The sequence below is a fragment of the Doryrhamphus excisus genome, chromosome 6, assembly GCF_030265055.1.
Source record: "Doryrhamphus excisus isolate RoL2022-K1 chromosome 6, RoL_Dexc_1.0, whole genome shotgun sequence".
Taxonomy (NCBI): Eukaryota; Metazoa; Chordata; class Actinopteri; order Syngnathiformes; family Syngnathidae; genus Doryrhamphus; species Doryrhamphus excisus.
Window position 1 is genome coordinate 12,268,725 of NC_080471.1, and position 18,963 is coordinate 12,287,687.

An 18,963-nucleotide genomic window follows, 5' to 3' on the forward strand; every position below is an offset into this window, starting at 1 on the left:
AGGGACGCCGTATTAAGTACACAAAAGCATAAACCATCTTAACTGTGGTTCAGCACAATATGAGACAAATATATGAAGAGTTTTCTACTACTTAAAGTTTTTGAGCTACTTGCAATTGGTTGTGGCACAAAATAGAATAATTTATTGCCATATTTATTTGAATTGTGTATTCCTGGATTATTTTTATTATTTGGATGACATGTACACTTTGTAAATGTGAATGTGCAATACTAATCATTAGTATTTTGTACTGTAGTTTACCAGTTAGATTTTTATAGTAAGAGATAGATCATATGGATTGTATGTGCCCTTGATATACATATATGATGTACATAAATACTCATATTTATAAATCTACTAAATATAGATATTCACTATGTTTATGGTAGGAGGTAGATCTTTGGAACATGGTCATATTAAAAGTAGCCCACAGGCTGAAAAAGTGTAAGCAAACCTGCGTTATGTTGATACATACTATTGAGCCTATTATTTACATATTCACCACAATTAAGTTGCAAAAAATATATATCTCAATATAATCTAATCTGCTTTTATTTTGAAAAACGTGCACCAGAATAACCTGTCTGCCCTTTTTGCAATCGACAGATATTACCAACAGTAAATAGAAATGTTAAAAAAAAAAAATCCTGCCCCAGCAACACAGCAGCATCACAACACAGTGGTGGCAGGCCAAAAAAAAAAAAAAAACCTGAGGAGAAACTCTGTACTTACAAGGCAAAGTTGCGGTATGAAATCCTAAAAATGGGTTCAAAACATAAAAATGCAAGTCGGTGAAACCCCCAATAGTATTGTAGCTAGAAGTGACTTGGGGCCTACAGTAAATTTGGGGGTAGCCACGTGCTCTCAGTTGCAAACAGACTCGTCTTTCCAAGTTCATGCACCACTGATCTAAGTACATAATGAAGTGTGACATATCAAACCGAGGCACTAATGGGCTGTGAAGTCATTACTGAACTCTCCACTCTCACTCACATATACACACACACACACACACACAAAGCTTGTAAATGGATAACAAAGCTACTCTCTACTACAATGGTTTCACTGTATGGATTGAGTCAAGAGTCAAGTGGAGGTTACACACCCATTTGACAGCCTGCTCCTTTACTAATATCACAGTATTAATGTATCACAGCTCTGGGGATAAAGTCAGATGGGAGGATGAGATAAGTTGCAAATATCTTAAAACTGCAAGCAAGTGTAAACCTGACATAGTTGATATGATATTATCTGACGTGTGTCACGGTTACAGCAGACAGAAAGAGAGAGGGGGCGATATGACAGCGTGCATACACACTGTTCAGTTTAAGGGCAAACAGATTTGGACATTATCACAAAAATTATGAAAATATAACCCAAGAGAAGCTGATATCAAGAGAATATGATGGGACCTATAATGGGGCTCTGTGGGATGCCACAGCCCAGCAGAGCATGCAAAACTTCAGTGAGAAATGTACAATTGAATGCATTTCAGGGAGCACATGTGTACCTAATGTTTTGTCCAGTAAGTGCATGAGAGAGTGAGCTTGAGAGCGATTAGAAAGGAAAAAGAGTGGAAACAAGAGACACACTAAAAGCTTGTCAGTCCCTCTTAATTATTCTAATTGCTGAGCTCAAGCTTCATGCCAAGGCTTGAGCATTCCCCTGGCAAAACAACACAAGCCCCTTAGCCAACACACACACACACACTTAACCACTGCATCGCCTTGAAACCTCTCATCCTCCCTTGTTTTGGTCTTCGTCTCTAACACAACTTCTCCCACCACGTCTATCAGCATCCCTCCACCCTCGGCTTGGCCTCTCATCCCTCTTCTCTTCCTCCCATCACACAGTCACTCCTCTCCTCCACCCCGCCGCCCCTTCCAACTGGATTAAAAGTACTTTTCATTACCCGTGTGGGAGATATGGCACTTAAAAATCACCCCCATTATCATTTTTCACCCGGCAAACAGCGCACACTCTCCCAGAGACATAATTACCACACCCTGTCATAGCAGCGAGATGGAGGCTGCTGATTCCCGGTCTGGCCTGTGTGTGTATGTGTGTGTTTATAAGAACCCGCTGCCGCCACCCGCCCACCTTTTCCCTTATTGATATTAAAAATGCTGCATAAACGAGCGTTTAAAACGACTGTCAGAAGAGGGGAGAGAGAAGATCCACTCCAATCACAAAGTGCAGCACACATCAACTGGATCCCTTTCCCAGCTTCTAAAGGCCTGGAATAACACAATACCGTCAGATGATTCCCATTTCTGTCCCAAATTCTTCCAGGCGGCAAAGATGATGAGGGATACGACTCGTGTTAACCAGTCAACACAAAATGAAGCGGAAGTCATGTGATGGATTTGATTTATAGCCATGTCTGTTGGTAATGGCTGAGGTGCAAAAACCCATCGCCTGAATTCTTCATGACCTGCTCACCCCGATAGCCGCCATAAGGGCAAGTTTACACCGCAATGACATCATGAAAACTGGAATTTTTGCCATTTTTAAAAAGCTGCTTTCATTACTTATTTTGTGGTGAGGAATGTTGGAAGAGTTTGATCAAGACATTCAAACAACAATAACAATAACCAGCAACAGTAGCTATGAGAAAAACAGACCTATTTACGTCTTTATGCATCTGGGGTATAGTTTTATATGGCGGCTAGGCATAATATGGTGATGTTCGAGGTGCTCAATTAAACGTTTCAACCTGACTTTACTCACCACCAAGAGGGGCTTGTCATCTCATCTGTTACAGCTAATGATCTCTTCGTCCCGTGGGAGTTACTGCAGTGGCATTTGGTCTTTAAAATATAAAACACATAACACAAAATACACAATCGTTTGGAACTTGTTTTTGTCCCTCTGGGAAGTTACAAGTGGCTATCACATTCATGGGGTGCATACAAACTTACTTATTTCAAGTGTCACTTAACCTTGCTCTCTTGTTATCATTATAATAATTATGTCATCAGAACAGAACTATGTCTAGCTTTAAGATAGTGATGCTATCACAATGGTCTCCAACAGGCAGCTTGTGAGTTAGCAGTAGATCGCCGGGTGATCTCAAGCAGCTCACCAATGAATATTTGCTTCAACTTTTAGCATTTTTAAAACAGTTCAATTCACACATTCATCAATTTTCTATGCTGCTTATCATCATTAGGGTCGCGGGGGTATGCTGGAGCCTATCCCAGCTGACTTTCGGCGAGAGGCGGGGTACACCCTGGACTGGTCACCAGCCAATCACAGTGCACATATAGACAAACAACCATTCACACATGGACCGGTACCAGTGGTTAGGGACTCCTGTTTTAAATCAAACTATGTTTGCAGTCAACATATGATGATGATAAGGATTACGCTGTTAGGTGTGATGACAAGATTATGGTTTCTGGTCTACATAAAATATTGAAGGAATAATAACATGTCGTGCTATGACTTTTGAAATCACATGATGTGCTTTCATTTGAAGGTGTATATGATGCCATCAAATAGGCCTTCCACAAGCTAGGGACAGGAACAATCAGTGTTACTGTGAAAATGAGAGGGAATGTAAATATTGACTTTGCAAGTCGATTTTGGTATACGCTCCTAAATGTTCTTATTGCACTCCTAAAATTTTCAGTCCTAAAAAAAGTTAGTCTTGAACCCTGTTAATGAAAAGTGTTTATTTTATCTTGACTGAGTTGGGAGTCGGGTGGCACGGCAGTCTAGTGGTTAGCGTGCAGACCTCACAGCTAAGAGACCAGGGTTCAATTCCACCCTCTGCCATCTCTGTGTGGAGTTTGCATGTTCTCCCCGTGCATGCGTGGGTTTTCTCCGGGTACTCCAGTTTCCTCCCACATTCCAAAAACATGCTAGGTTAATTGGCGACTCCAAATTGTCCATAGGTATGAATGTGAGTGTGAATGGTTGTTTGTCTATATGTGCCCTGTGATTGGCTGGCGACCAGTCCAGGGTGTACTCTGGCTCTCGCCCAAAGACAGCTGGGATAGCAGCACCCCCGCGACCCTCATGAGGAAAAGCGGTAGAAAATGAATGAATGAATGAGTTCAGAGTCCAAATAACGATTTTAAAGACGCAATAGAACATGTTTTCATTGGCAGTGTTGACAGTACACGTATCATGTTATCTTTAAAAAGTGGACATACATGGTTTTTACACATGGTACTTACCCACACTGCCATAGCATTCATCAAAGTGACAACAGCGGCCCCAAATTCTCTCCGCAGGGGGGGCCTGCAGTTGGTCTGTCATGGCTAGGACAGGCTGTGTATGATTATGGGTGCAGATAACGTACTGCCAAATATGGGACCTGCATGATTAACTGGCCGGCCCTTTTGATCACATTTGACTAATTTGTGGCATAAATCTTCAGGCAGGCACCATTAGCGTCAACACTGAAACTCCTGACACACACACGAACATAGTATCTATGTTGCTTTTTCCTTTGGTTGGCTTCTCCACTGCATTTCAACGTCATCATTCATGGTAAGAATACACAATTTTATCCAAGAGGAGACTGAGGCTCACAAACGATTAGGCCGTTGCTGCAATGTGGTGAATGTATAACCACCAAATGGTGGACCTCGGCCCTGTATGGACCAACTGAAGTAAATGGGAAATACATATAATAAGATATAATCATGCTAGCGTTCCAATCGCAGAGGCAGTCTGAGGGCGTAATTATTTCAGTTATTACAGTTAACGTGACAGCAAACACAATGATGTCACTCAAAACGAGCCAATGAAATTCTTAATTCTATCTTGATTTGCCGAGAACCATCCAGCCATCCATTTTCTATGGCGCCTAATCTTGGAATGAGAACCATGGTTTGCTCATGAGCAACAACAGTTGATTGAGAAAGGATAGACCATATGTTCATTCTTCCAGAATCCAGTGCCAAACCGCTGCGTCTCATATGCTCTGGAACCGTAGAGCCCACGATGAAAAATCTACAAGTCATAGCATCATTTACAGCACAGCAATGTGCAAATGGGTCTTCATTAAGGACTGTATGGATATTGGAGCAAAACAAAACATCTTTTGCTGACGGTAGAGTTGTAGAGTGCTCCTCCTGCAGAGCTCTTAGGATAGAAATATTATTTTTGCATCTCCCCGATTTCTACTGACATTTCAACTGTATTTATTTATCTGTATTGTACAGACCGAACTTGAAACTGAAAATCCAACAAAGTACGACAAATTCATACATGTTGGCAGATCCGCCCCAATATTGATATTCCTCCATGCCTCTCATGCTGGGTGATTCTTGTTTGTCATTTCGAGCCATGTGTCCTCCAAAGTTGAGAACGACATCAATCTGGATAGTAGTTAATTTTCCAATAATATCATCAACTGCTTTTAATATATAGAGGAACAATGCAAAAGCAGCATTCAAATCTGATCCATCCATCCATCTATGCCACTTATACTCACTAGGGCAGGGGTCTCAAACACGCGGCCCGCAGGCCAAATGTGGCCCGCAGGACACTAGTTTGAGGCCCCCGCCTTGATATGAAAGTTTAATGTCAGTGCGGCCCGCGTAAGTTTGATATGGATGCTGTATGGTATCATGTACCCAGAAAAAATATTACGTTTGATTAATGTTCATGTTAAAGGTTAAATAACTGTTAATAGTTATCCTCCCTATCCGTGTGGAAGTGGTAAGTTTTTGGCTATTTAAGTTTAAAGGAAATAACTTGAAGGCTACCGTTTAGGTCGCTAGCTCTCTAGTTTGCGAGTTAGCATGTGTCTCAAGACCCTGCAGTTTCACAATATGTTGTAAATAAAAAGAGAACAAATGTGACTTTAGTCGTGTTTTGTCATGTCTACAGGGCTCTAATAATGCTTTGTTAATTTTAATCTGAAAAAAATAATTTGTCTAACCACCAACTATATGTGGTTTCTTAAGTTTTTATTATTTGGTGTTTTATTATTATTATGATATTTATTTAATACTGATTGATTGATTTTCTTTATTCTTGATTTGTTTATTTATTTTTCATCTTATTTTGTGTAGAAAAATAAAAATTAAGATATTTGAGAACAGTGGAATGTTTTATCAGAGCTTTTCTTGTAGAAAATCGGAACAAAAGCAAAGTTTATTCATTTTTCTGTTTTTAATAAATGCGTTTTTTGTTTGTTTTTTTTGGAAAATCTGATGCGGGCCAGCCTCGCCCAGACCGTAGCTCCAGTGGCCCCCAAGTAAATTGAGTTTGGGACCCCTGCACTAGGATAGGCTGGAGCCTATCCCAGCTGACTTTGGCAGAGAGGGAGGATACACCCAGGACTGGTCGCCAGCTAATCACAGGGCACATATAGACAAACAATCTTCTTCAGTACTTCTTCTTCCTTCTACTCTTTTTCGGACATGTTGAAATGTGTAATAGTAAAAAATATAATCATGGGATGTCACTTAATTTAAGCATGTTTGAACCAAATTACATTACAGTAATGCTGGAATGATATATGATGTTACCCCATAGTACCTATTTTTGCCATTAAAAGCTGCCAATAGTAGGTTGAACCATGCAGGAGACAAAGTATACGCTCGCTCAGTAGTTGATGGTAAATTCAGTACGGTTTTATGGGGGGTGTAAGTGAGCAGACACTTTCTCGGAGCAAAAACGCAGGTGGACTAGATTATAATATTAAGCAAACATGAGCTCCGAGGTCTAATTATGACACAGGGGAGGTGTGCGGCGCTCGCAGGAGAGCGAGATTGACTACTTTGTGGTGCCGGAGCGCATGCTGAAGCCAGCAAGAAGCAGCCGGGTCATTTGTAAACAGGTAACGATGCAGGCCAGGTGTATGAGCATATGTACCAATGAGCAGAGGGACGAGAGGGAGGAAGTCATAGGAGAGGAGTGTGGGAGGAGTAGAGGGAGGATCTAATTAGGAGGGAATTTACTGTGCCCTGTGCCAAACTGCTAAAATGGCCAACTGGGCACTGAGATTTATGGCTGGGTTAAATTAGGTTGTCTGCGAGGGTGGCTAACTCCGCCTCTGTGCGCTAATTGTCACAATGATGATTATAACTACTGAGGTGGACAGCGGTGTGGAAGGTAACATCACTTGTAAGGGTAACAGTGCATTGTTAGGAATACAGGCTCCAGTTTTGTGCTTTAGGAGAATAACAATTGCTAATATTGGCTATGAAACAATTACGCAGACGGGTGCACCAATTCAGACAACCAACTAGACACAATAATATACACTTTTGAATATAGAAAACACACTTTCTATGAAAATAATAAATCAAAGCCATCAGTGTCTTAAAATGCATTGCTTTTAGCAAATATACTGTATATATCATACAGACTGAACTCAAAACTGAAATCAGCTGTACAACTAAATTGTTTCATGAAGTTATTTGATATCACTAACAAAATGTCTTTGTAATATTCGTTTATTTGTAATATGTATTATATATTATATATATTATACTATATATTTATTTTTGGTCTCTTTTTTTGGTACTTTTAAGGTGAGAAAAATGTTGGCCATTTCATTCATTCATTTTCTACCACTTATCTTCACAAAGGTCGCGGGGTGCTGGAGCCTATCCCAGCTGTCTTCGGGCCAGAGGTGGGGTACACCCTGGACTGGTGGCAAGCCAATCACAGGGCACATATAGACAAACAACCATTCACACTCACATTCATACCTATGGACCATTTGGAGTCGCCAATTAACCTAGCATGTTTTTGGAATGAAAACCCACAGATTAGAACATGCAAACTCCACACAGAGATGGCTGAGGGTGGAATCGAACTAGGGTCTCCTAGCTGTGTGGCCATGTGCATTTCAATAAAATTCTAATTAAAAAAGGCAAGGACATTTTTTTGTATGGAAAAAAGTATAGAACCATGACATAAACGTATCAAACGGAACAATTAATTTTGTGTATCATTGCACCCTGAATGGCCCTCGGCACTTCACTGCACTCCCCCAAAGGGGCCTGCCCCACTATTAAATAACCTAACATGCATAGTTTTGGAATGTGGGATGAAGAAAACCCATGCACACACAGGAAGACCACTGTTCCATATATGCATTCATCCATTTTATCATCATTAGGGGTATGCTGGTATCTCAGGGGTATGCTGGAGCCTATCCCACCTGACTTCAGGCAAGAGGCGTGGTACATCCTTATTAATGAATCATTTATTGATGATCTGTATTGGTGGATGATGCTGGAGACCATTTAGTATCAATCAATGAACTTGTGGACAGAAGGCTTCCAGAGGAAGGAGCCTTTGCCTCCATTTGCATCTGTATCCTTGATCAAATCTGCAAGGTAAACAGCTTTAAAACCAGATGGGGGATATTAAACTTGCAGATTGAGCCTGAACCCCTCCTCCTCATTTGCTCCCGCCGCAGGCTTGTCTGGAGCTCAGGACCCTTGTCTGTTAGGAACAAGGACGGGGCAACGGCGCGCCAGCCCAGAGCGCCACACTTTCATGGTCGGTTTCCATTTAAATATCTGACTGACAGGGAACATGGCGCCATTAAGGCGTCCCGAGAGCCCTGGATAGGAGGAGGAAATGGACAGATAAAACCCCACAGGGGAGGGAGAAAGGTGGGGGGTGGGATTCCAGATTCCAGATGCCTCGGAAAGCCTTTAGCAGAGAGACCTGCTGTTAGAACTCAACAAGAACCAGTCCAGTCAGAACCACATTACAACGAACCAAACCCAAACAACCTTATGTGCATTTATCGTTACCAGGTTACATGTTTACATTTCAATGTCCAAGATCCCACTGTTTCTCATTGTCTCAGCAATTACTTGATCAAATCACTTCCACTTCCTTTTTCTCATAGGGAGAGAAAGAATAGAGAATGTGTAAAAATACATGGACAATATTGTGTGAAGACCCATTGGAGAAGGAGGAAAAAAAACAGGATAGTCAAACACCTCCATGCACAATTTGGCTTTTTCCAAGGCTGTATTACACTCCTCCGCCCTCGCTCTGTGCCACCAACCACACTGCCAGGCCCAATAAGGGTCAACCCCCCCTCAGCCTTCCTCTTAAGGACCTCATTTGCATCCCGCCGGCAAACAGCCAGTCACAGCTTGTTCCGAGGACCTGCTAATCCAATCAGATTGCACATCCTGTAAGAAGCCTTATCGCCTGAGACACCAGCATCTGCGGGAACCACATCACAGGACATCGTGGGGCCTGCTGGTGGTGATTGGTTGCGACAGAAAGTCAGAAGAAAGTAGGCTTCACCGGGCTTCAGACAGACTCGGTTATAGCTTGGGTTGACATTCCGGAGCAGGGTCGGCTAAAGCTGCACTTCTCCTGTTATGACTTCTGCCCCGGGAAGGCCATGAGTACATATTGGCGAGGGAACACAAATTAGACTGTTGGAATTTCATCTTTATCTACGGTACTGAGGTGGACCATTTCAGACATTAAACTACAGTGCAACATATCTGCATCGAGAAAACAGACTTTTGTGAAATTAAGTAACTAAAGTGTCAAATCAGGGGTGTCCAAAGGGGTGTCACCAAGGCCATTTGCGGCCCGCTGCAAATTTTTTAGAGGCCCAGGGCTAATGGCTAATAATGACACCCTGCAAACTTTTGTTATTTCCATTTTCCATATTAAATAAATATTTAAAAATATCCATCCAGGGCAGCACGGCGGTTGAGTGGTTAGCGCGCAGACCTCACAGCGAGGAGACCCGGGTTCAATTCCACCCTTGGCCATCTCTATGAATGTGAGTGTGAATGGTTGTTTGTCTCTACGTGCCCTGTGATGGGCTGGCGACCAGTCCAGGGTGGACCCCGCCTCTCGCCCAAAGACAGCTGGGATAGGCTCCAGCACCCCCTGCGACCCTTGTGAGGAAAAAGCGGTAGAAAATGAATGAATGAAATATCCATCCATCCATTTTCTGTACCGCTTATCCTCACGAGGGTCGCGGGCGTCCTGGAGCCTTTCCCATCTGTCTTCGGGCGAGAGGCAGGGTACACCCTGGACTGATCGCCAGCCAATCACAGGGCACATATAGACAAACAACCATTCACACTCACATTCATACCTATGGATAATTTGGAGTCACCAATTAACCTAGCATGTTTTTGGAATGTGGGAAGAAACCGGAGTACCCGGAGAAAACCCACGCATGCACGGGCAGAACATGCAAACTCCACACAGAGATGCCCGAGGGGGGAATTGACCCCGGGCCTCCTTGCTGTGTAGCCTGCACGCTAACCACTCTTCCACCGTGCAGATTTAAAAATATCAAAGTACCAAAATATTTGGCCACCCCTGCCATAAATAATCTATTTTTTGAGGGAATACATAATGTCATCAGATAAATTAATCCCAGAATGCAACTTAATATAAATGGTTGTTCACAAATACAGCTTTCCCCTTCCTTGGTACTCGTCTTGTGTTCATGCTGTGTAAAAATGTGCTTATTTGTGTTTTTTTTAACAGTCCCACACTGTACTCCCCTTTGGAGTTTAGTTTGGAAATCTTTTTTCCCTCCTGTTGTTCCCCTTTCCAATCATTCTGTCCTGCTACCCTGTTGACGTATTGTATATATGTTGTATATGTGTGGATGGATGATTGCACAATCCCTCCTGTACTAATGTATAAGTGGCGAGTAAAGGCCGGTTGTGATGTGTCCTACATGATGCATACACGCACAGAAAAGTTAAAACACAGCTGGTTCACTCAGGTTTCCAGATGAACCATTGAATGCATCCAGGGATGTGGTCATTAAGGGAAGTGGTGTAGGACATGAAGCCACATGGGAAGAAAAGTGGTGGTGGAGGTTAGACATAGTGTAAAGATACAAGGGGATGTTGAGACCAGGCTGGCTGTCCTTGTACAGGCACCAATCCCTGAGAGACCAGGGTTTCATCCCCCTATCCTTCTTCCATTATCATCTTCTTGTTCTTCTCAAACCCTCATCTATCCTTCAAACTATCTCCTGCTTCATCTCCTGCTATGTTTGTGTTGACAGCATTGTTGCCACCGTGAGGAGTATTACTAGACGACACCCGACTGCATTAAAAATCCTCTTCAGAAAAAAAGCTTTTTTTTTTTTTTACAGAGGTGAAAACCCAGTTGAGTATCAGTAGCTTTAAGCATGAACTTCTTCTATTTGTTCTCCTATGAGGGCCAAAAATGATGCAATATGACCTGCTCTCTGTCCCAGCCTTGGCCCACTATTAAGACCTGGAGTGAGGGGGTCAGATGGGTGAGAGGAACCTAGTTGAATCCATAACAGAAAACTCCATCCAGGAGAGGTGGTCATGGCTCTCACCTCTCTTTGCTGTGTTAGTGTGTACATGTGTGTGATAAGCCTGTTGTGGTCCTGTGAGGGACCTAAGGCCCCTGTTCTCCTGATTAGTCATTTATCAGTGCTGGCAGTTCAGACCTACCATAATCACTCTTCTTTTAGCCCTCCTCCCTCTGCTGCTCCGATCCCTGTATCCACCCTACCAATGATGCTCAGCATCCCCCCCCCCTGCTCCAACCCACCCTTTCAAACCACTAGGCTAGTCTGACCTCCACTTGCACAAGTCCAATATGCCCCTGACCCACTCTTGGCTTAGCACAGGTTCTTATGTTTAACAGCGGATAGTTCAAATCCCCAAAGAATGTACAATTTACGAAAAATATGTGCCTAATGTTGCATAAAACCTACTACTCAGCACAAGTAGTGCTTTTTCTTTGGCTTTATGTGGAGGTTACAGAAGTAAACAGACTCACATTCAATACTGTCGAATAGATGGACTTTCATGAAATTAAGCTATTTAGCAAAAGGAGTAGGATGATGAGAGGAGGATGAGAAGGAGAGAAAGTGTACTCCAAAGAGACAAGATGGACCTCACTATCAAACACACACGTACACACACGTACACACACATGCACACACATGCACATACTCAGAGCTCTCTCATGTCCTTGCATGTCAACAGGAAGGGATTAAAAGTACCAGACATATTGAGGCATTTCATTAGCCCAAAAAGGAGCTAATGAGGCTAACTGGCGGCTTGCTTGGTGGCAAACTGACTTTGACATCCATAATCCTGATGATGCAGAACGCAGGATACAAACACATTAAAGGCCTGTCTTGTCTTCCTTGCCTCTTTTCTCTTTCCTTCACTTGCCATCATTCCTACTTTATACACTCCATCCCTATTACACCCAGACATCGCTTTCAGAAAACATTAAGGAGTAAAAAAAAAAAAAGTGGAGTGTTGTTGACCTATAATATTACCCCTAATACAGTGCTTCTTTTTACACTTTTACACTAATTGTGTCATGATGCACCGCATTAGGCCATCATCATTTCAGATAAATCAGTGCAATGTTTTGGTTTACATCCTAATATTTATAATAAAAGTGGGTGACTTAATGTTACACGTTAATGTTATCTAATGAGAACATGCTATCGTGCATCTAAACATTTGTTACAATAAAGAAAGTTCAAAGTTAAGTACGAAGACCCCTCCTTTTATATATTCTATTTCTGTTTAAGACCATTTAATTTTGTTAAATACTTGCTATGGTCTCTCCCGGAATGATTATGGGTCCGTTTCATGAATAAATCTCTGTAGTATGGTGACATACTGTTAAAGGGGAGGGTGGAAGTGCCATGTCTGGGGCGTACTATTACTGAGCAACCTACTGTCTCTTTAAAGATCATTCTGCGTAATAGAAGCTCTCTCGTAAAACACAACGTTGTGTGTCTCTCTCTCTCTCTTTCTCACACACACATACACACACACAGATATAAATATTTCTCAGCTCAGCACCACCTTAAATAATCCAAAGATGTATGAGGCCATACTGGGCTGCACTTAAATACAGAGCCTTTATAATTCGGGCTGCATGCCACATTACCAGGCTCTTGGACACACAGCTCTGTAGGGCCAAATGTTAGATGGGGTAAAGACTTGAAATAAAGTCCTGTTTACACATCAAACTATGTTAGGAATAAATATACTTGACCTGAATATAAGACTCTTTTCCAATGCTGTTTTTTTGGAAAATATTTTCAAGGGGAAAAAAAAGACCTAAAAAAAAGTTCAATATCAGTGAAATTAAAACAAGGATGATATATTTCTGAGTTGCTCGACAGTTGTTAAACTTCAAGACATAACAGACACTTTGTTTTGTCTGCAGCCCTCTGTTGTAGCTGCACCTCTCCAGGTGTATATGAGTGACAGGAAAAAAACCTCTGACTCCCTGAGTCAAAAGTTGTTCGGTGCCACCTACTGGTCTGAATGTAGAAATGTAAGGAAATCTGTCTTTTCCAGACTATTCTTCTAAAGCTTGCATTTTATATTTGTTTCCCTGGGAATATACTGGAAATTACAGGAGTCAATGTAAATGAAATTGATTTGAATTTGAATTGATATCTTTTAGATATATGTACATTGATTTGAATTTGAATTGATATCTTTTAGATATATGTACACCTGATCAAAATTTTAAGACATTTTGCTGACAATTTGCACTGTTGGATCTAAAGGATGTTCTCATCCATCCATCCATGTTCTACATCACTTAACCTAACGAGGATCGCGGGCATGCTGGAGCCTATCCCAACTGTCACGGGATACACCCTGGACTGGTCGCTAGCCAATCACAGGGCACATATAGACAAACAACCATTCACACTCACATTCATACCTATGGACAATTTGGAGTCACCAATTAACCTAGCATGTTTTTGGAATGTGGGAGGAAACCGGAGTACCCGGAGAAAACCCACGCATGCACAGGGAGAACATGCAAACTCCACACAGAGATGCCCGAGCGGGGAATCGAACCCGGGTCTCCTAGCTGTGTGGCCTGCGCGACATTCAATGGTGGAAGAAAGTGTTATTCTCTGAGGAGAAAAATATGTAACCATGATGGCCTCCAACATTACTGGCATGACATCCCACACGAGACAGTGGAATAGGCGCCATCATGATCTTGGGGTGCTTTGTCCTTCAATGGAATTGGTTGTGCAGGGGCGTCAAATGGTAGATGGCTCTGTAGATTGTGCGGTAAATGAAGACTGTTTTTTTTCAACAGGACATCATGCCCACCTGACAAAAGAATGACCTCTCTTTTGGACCGACCTGCATGTTCCTCTGATCTAAATCCAGTTGAGAACATTTGGGGATGGATAGCCAGGCAAGTTCACAAAAATAGGCATCGGCCTGGAAACGCTGGCATCAAGCATGCGAGTTAGTTACTTTCTTTTTGCATTTTGGAGCTCGACTTATTTAAGATCCAATAATGCAAAATGTAAGTTATTGTCATTTTTTACATTGGTGTCACAATGTTAATCACCAAAGTAGTAGAAGTAGATATCTACCACTATATGGTTCTAAAATGCACCACAATGGTCTTTTTTTGTTAGACTGTGTCTCTGCATGTATCTCCTCCAGTTTCTTTAAGAGTGTAGAAGAATCATTTCTTGCCCTCTCCTCCTCTCACCATCACAATGCATTCTGGTAAATTGTCTCTCCCGACACTGTCATTCCTCGTATACCGGCCTTGTCTGTGAGCACTAATTGTCCCATTTGGAGGCCTTATGGATGCTCGATGACCACTCAATGTGTTAAAAAAAAAAAAGGAGGGTGAAACAAGTGTGTTACTGACAAATGACATCCTTGGCCTTTCCTATAGTGGGCGCAGACACTTAATAAGCTCTCTGTGTGTTCAGGTGAACAGTTCACCATAGAGGCTGCTCGTGTGTGTGTTCAGTTTGTACTCTCAGCGCAGTCGACCCAGGGTTCTTGGTGGTGACCGGAGCAGCGCTCACTTACAGAACAACTCACCTGAGGAAAAACTCCTCTCTCGGTTCGCTTGCCCTCCCTCGTTATTCTTTTTTTTTCATTCTAATTCATCCTTCTCTTCTTTCTCTGACCCAGACACTCATCCCCCTCAGCTACTTCGGCTTTTTTGGCTCCTCTTGCCTGATCTGTCTCTTTTTGTACACCGTTCTCTGTAGAGATAGCCTTGGGGGGGGCACTGACAGGCTCATATACACACACACACACACACACACTCTATACATACATATGCATCACCTGCAACCTTAGCTACATTTGGTAGAAATACAACTTTCAAGCACAACTTTACCGACATTTTCTTTTACTATACACAAATCTCCCAATTTTACACCTTGACTACTTTTATTTACGCAACTTAAATTATAAAAAAAATATTTCTTTGATGAAATTGTAGTCATTTATTTCCAACACTCAATTATTTGGATTAGTAGAGTGTTTTTTGGCAGCTTCCAGTCGTGTATGTATAGACCAGGGGTGCCCATTACGTCGATTGTAATCACAAAGGTTTATGGGTAGATTGCATGGCATTGAAAAAAAGTTTTTTTCAGATTTCAGCTTCTATATGTAGCCATGTCAACGTAATCTGGCCCGGGTTCTTCAGAATCAGGAGTACTGGCCAATGTCACTTAAACACTATTATTAATGGGGCTTTTTCTTTAACCAATCAAATTTCAGATTTCCCTAACATGGCAAGCTAGCAGGCAGCATTTTTCCATTCTCTGATTGGTTGTTGTTTGAAAACCTATGCTGACCACTCAAAAATGTTTATGCCTCTTGAACAGTGCAGTGTATATTATAAGTGTATTATGGCTAAATATGAATATAATATACTGTATACTGTATTATAAATAAATACCCTGGCTTACACAAACATAGGTACTTGCGGTCAGGAATACTCTACTACTCTTTGCCTCTCACAGGTAAGAGCACTAGAAGAGCCAGCAAATGCTCTATTTTCTTCCAGCATGGTGATTGATGAAAGGCACTGTTTCCAATGCTTCCTTTCATAAATCTAGCCTCTGTCTCGGCATTCCACTTTTCTCCCAAGTGCAGGCTTCCCTCAGCCTCTGTTGACACATACACTACACTGCATCCGTGTGTATGTGTACAGGTCACGGGGAAGGGGGGCTTAAGTGGGCTTGGTCCACAGTGAGGGTAATGATGCAGGAACAAGCCACTCAAGCCCCTGCAAAATCTCAATCTCCTGAGGTACATTTCACTCGCTTTCTGGCTCAGACTGCCTTCACTCTCTCAACACACACATATATACACAAGCACACACATAACCACACACAAATGTACATCTGTGTTGTGTGGCAAAAACTGAAAATGGTAATGGTTTAATTAATTAATTGCCATTATTCAGTTGTTTAATGATTCAATGAATTAATGACAAAATTAAAATGGCCAAGATCTACTGTTTGGTAACATTTATTTTCATAGCTTATTTCAATATAGAAGCTATATAAGAATATGAACAAAATGCTGGTATCCACAACTCATGTTTTGTATTGCACCGAAGACAGCTGGGATAGGCTCCAGCACCCCCGCAACCCTCGTGAGGAAAAGCGGCAGAAAATGAATGAATGAATGAACAATGCATTTATTTTTTGTCTTCACACATTGTTAACTTTTTTTTGAACTATTTGGACCTAATTTAACACCCAACTCTTGTTATTTTATAAGTAAATCATAAATAATGTAAAAATGTGCCACAAAAGTTTATATAAAAAAAATAACAAAATTATGTAAATATATGTCTTCTTTCTCTTTGGGCTTTTCCCTTCAGGGGTCACCACAGCAAGTCAATCGCCTCCATCCAACCCTGTCTTCTGCATCTGTCTCTCTCACACCAACTACCCTCATGTCCTCCTTCACTACATCCATAAACTTCCTCTTTGGTCTTCCTCCACACCTCCTGCCTGGAAGCTCTAAATGCAGCATCATGTCCGAACCATCTCAGTCTGGCCTCTTTGAATACATCTTCATCAAGGCCTCTAACGTGTAATGTCCATCTGATGTTCTCACTCCTGATCCTATCCATCCTGGTCACTCCCAATGAGAACCTCAGCATCCTCATCTCTGCTACCTCCAGTTCTGGAGGTCTTCCTGTCTTTTCCTCAGTGGCTCTGTCTCTAGACCAAACAACATAACTGTTCTCACCACAGTTTTGTATACAATGTAAATGTGTCTGAAATGTATAATATTTAAAAATAACAAACTGGAGCAGCTTGAGAAAAATAAAGAAATGTATCTTTTTTTAAACCTTCAACCGGCAAAGCTAATTTCAATTAATGTTTAAGGGCAAAACTGAACTTTGGTTGCTACAGTGCGAGAGGAAACAGAGTCTTGGGTGCAGAAAACCCCAGAAAGTATATTTTTGTCAAGACGGACCCAACTGTATTTTGTTCTCTGAAGGGAGGCTCAGTCTGCCAAATTTGGAAAAGGCTAGATGAGATTGGGTAGAAAAAGTTTGAGTGATGCACTTCTACGACCACATAATATAACCACACATTATTACTCAAACCTAAGCTTTGAGAAGGCTGAGAAGGCTATTGTCCCGAACCTTGTTAGAAAATCCAGGTGTACCTAATGGAATGACCTGTGCATGCTTTTTGCAACGGACTTACTTCACACATACAGCCACCTACATCATGTATTCATAAGCCTATTTCAGTTCTCAAGCTTGATGAAACCTTCTTAAATACACAATCCCGCATGTGCAGCAGTGTTTATACGTGTGTGCGCATGTGTGAGAGAGGTACAAAGATAGGGGATAAGGCTTCCTTGTTCCTTATTTATGTCTTATTATAGCTACAGCAGGACCCGGGCCATAGACACAGTCACTGGGGACACCATGATGAACTACTCGACCAGACAGCCTGCTCACTCCTGGGAAGACACATACCCGCCACTTCCACCCACTGCTTTACTTCCACACTTTACCCTCTCCCTCCACTCGCCATTACTTGTTGTTATTAAATTGCTACGCTACACTTCCATTCCAAAAGGTGACTCAGTGAAAAGATCCACCTCTCTTCCTCGGCACTGTCAAAAGCTATAATCGCACTAAAATAACTGCTCCATACCATTTTTTGGCACCCTGCGCAGGGGTAGCAACAACATATCACCATCCCGCCTACACAACTAATAGTGGAAACATGCCTTCATGTGTGTGGTGCTCTGACCTGAAGAGGTGCAAATGCCTGAGCTCATTAGGCACTTTAATGAGAAGACAGCACCACTGAGACAATGCATGCAGACGGGATAACATCTACCAAGACAAGCACACAGACCTGATTGGACCACAGAGAGAGTAGAAATAACAAGCAGATAGAAGAAGAGGAGTGTTCATGTTTGGACTTGCAGCTTAGTTGTTGTTGTTTTAGGGAATTACCCTTGTAGTAACATCCTCTTCCTGTGAGTAAACCTTTTTTTTTTTTTTTTTTTTGCCTGGTTCAGGAAAATTAATGTCTATAAGCGCAACACAATCCATCATCGCCTGAAAGCAGAGGTCATTCAGGAAATGATAGCAGGAAAGATATAGGTTTCTCCTCCATGTACCAGCACACACGCACACACACACAATATAGAAAGAAAGGGGTGATCACATCACTAAAAACTTTCTCACTATTTCCTCTTTGACATTGCAAGAGAAGAAAGTTTACAATTGATCAGGTAGATGCCTTATGTTAATTTAATTATTTTAAAAATTAATAAATGTTTGTTCTTTTGTCATGTTCAGTCAATTAGCAACTTTAGGTGACTACTCTAATGTTGATATATATTAGGAGTATATTAAGAATACACAGTGACTGTCCTTTTAGGTTTTGTCTGAAAAAATAACAACATTAATACTGTATAATATAATGTAATATATTAGGGCTGTCAAATGATTTAGAATATTAATTAAAATAATTCATTTTCAAATTAATTAATAATCATTAATCACCATGTGCCACTGTGTGGATTACTTCTATGACCATTTCTGCTGTATTTTATGAACAGAAAGATAAATGACAAAACACAATTATATACATTTGTATGTATTACCAGCTCCTAATGAAATAAAAATTTTAATCAAGCTAAAATATACCACATATGACTGAAGATGTATTTGCCTAATGCTAGT

General features: G+C 41.5%; 1 protein-coding gene across 2 annotated transcripts in view; it reads right to left on the reverse strand.

Moving 5' to 3' along the window:
* Positions 1-18,963, reverse strand: part of wwox (WW domain containing oxidoreductase) — a 209,704-nt gene that overhangs the window by 25,880 nt on the left and 164,861 nt on the right. Inside the window, exon 9 of one of the 2 annotated variants that reach the window (XM_058076317.1) lies at positions 16,468-16,966. The exons of the other annotated variant lie outside the window; for it this stretch is intronic. Coding sequence (XP_057932300.1) covers positions 16,952-16,966 — 15 coding nt within the window. The 3' untranslated portion in view covers positions 16,468-16,951. Of the gene's footprint in view, positions 1-16,467; positions 16,967-18,963 lie in introns of those variants that run through there. 2 annotated transcript variants of the gene reach the window in all.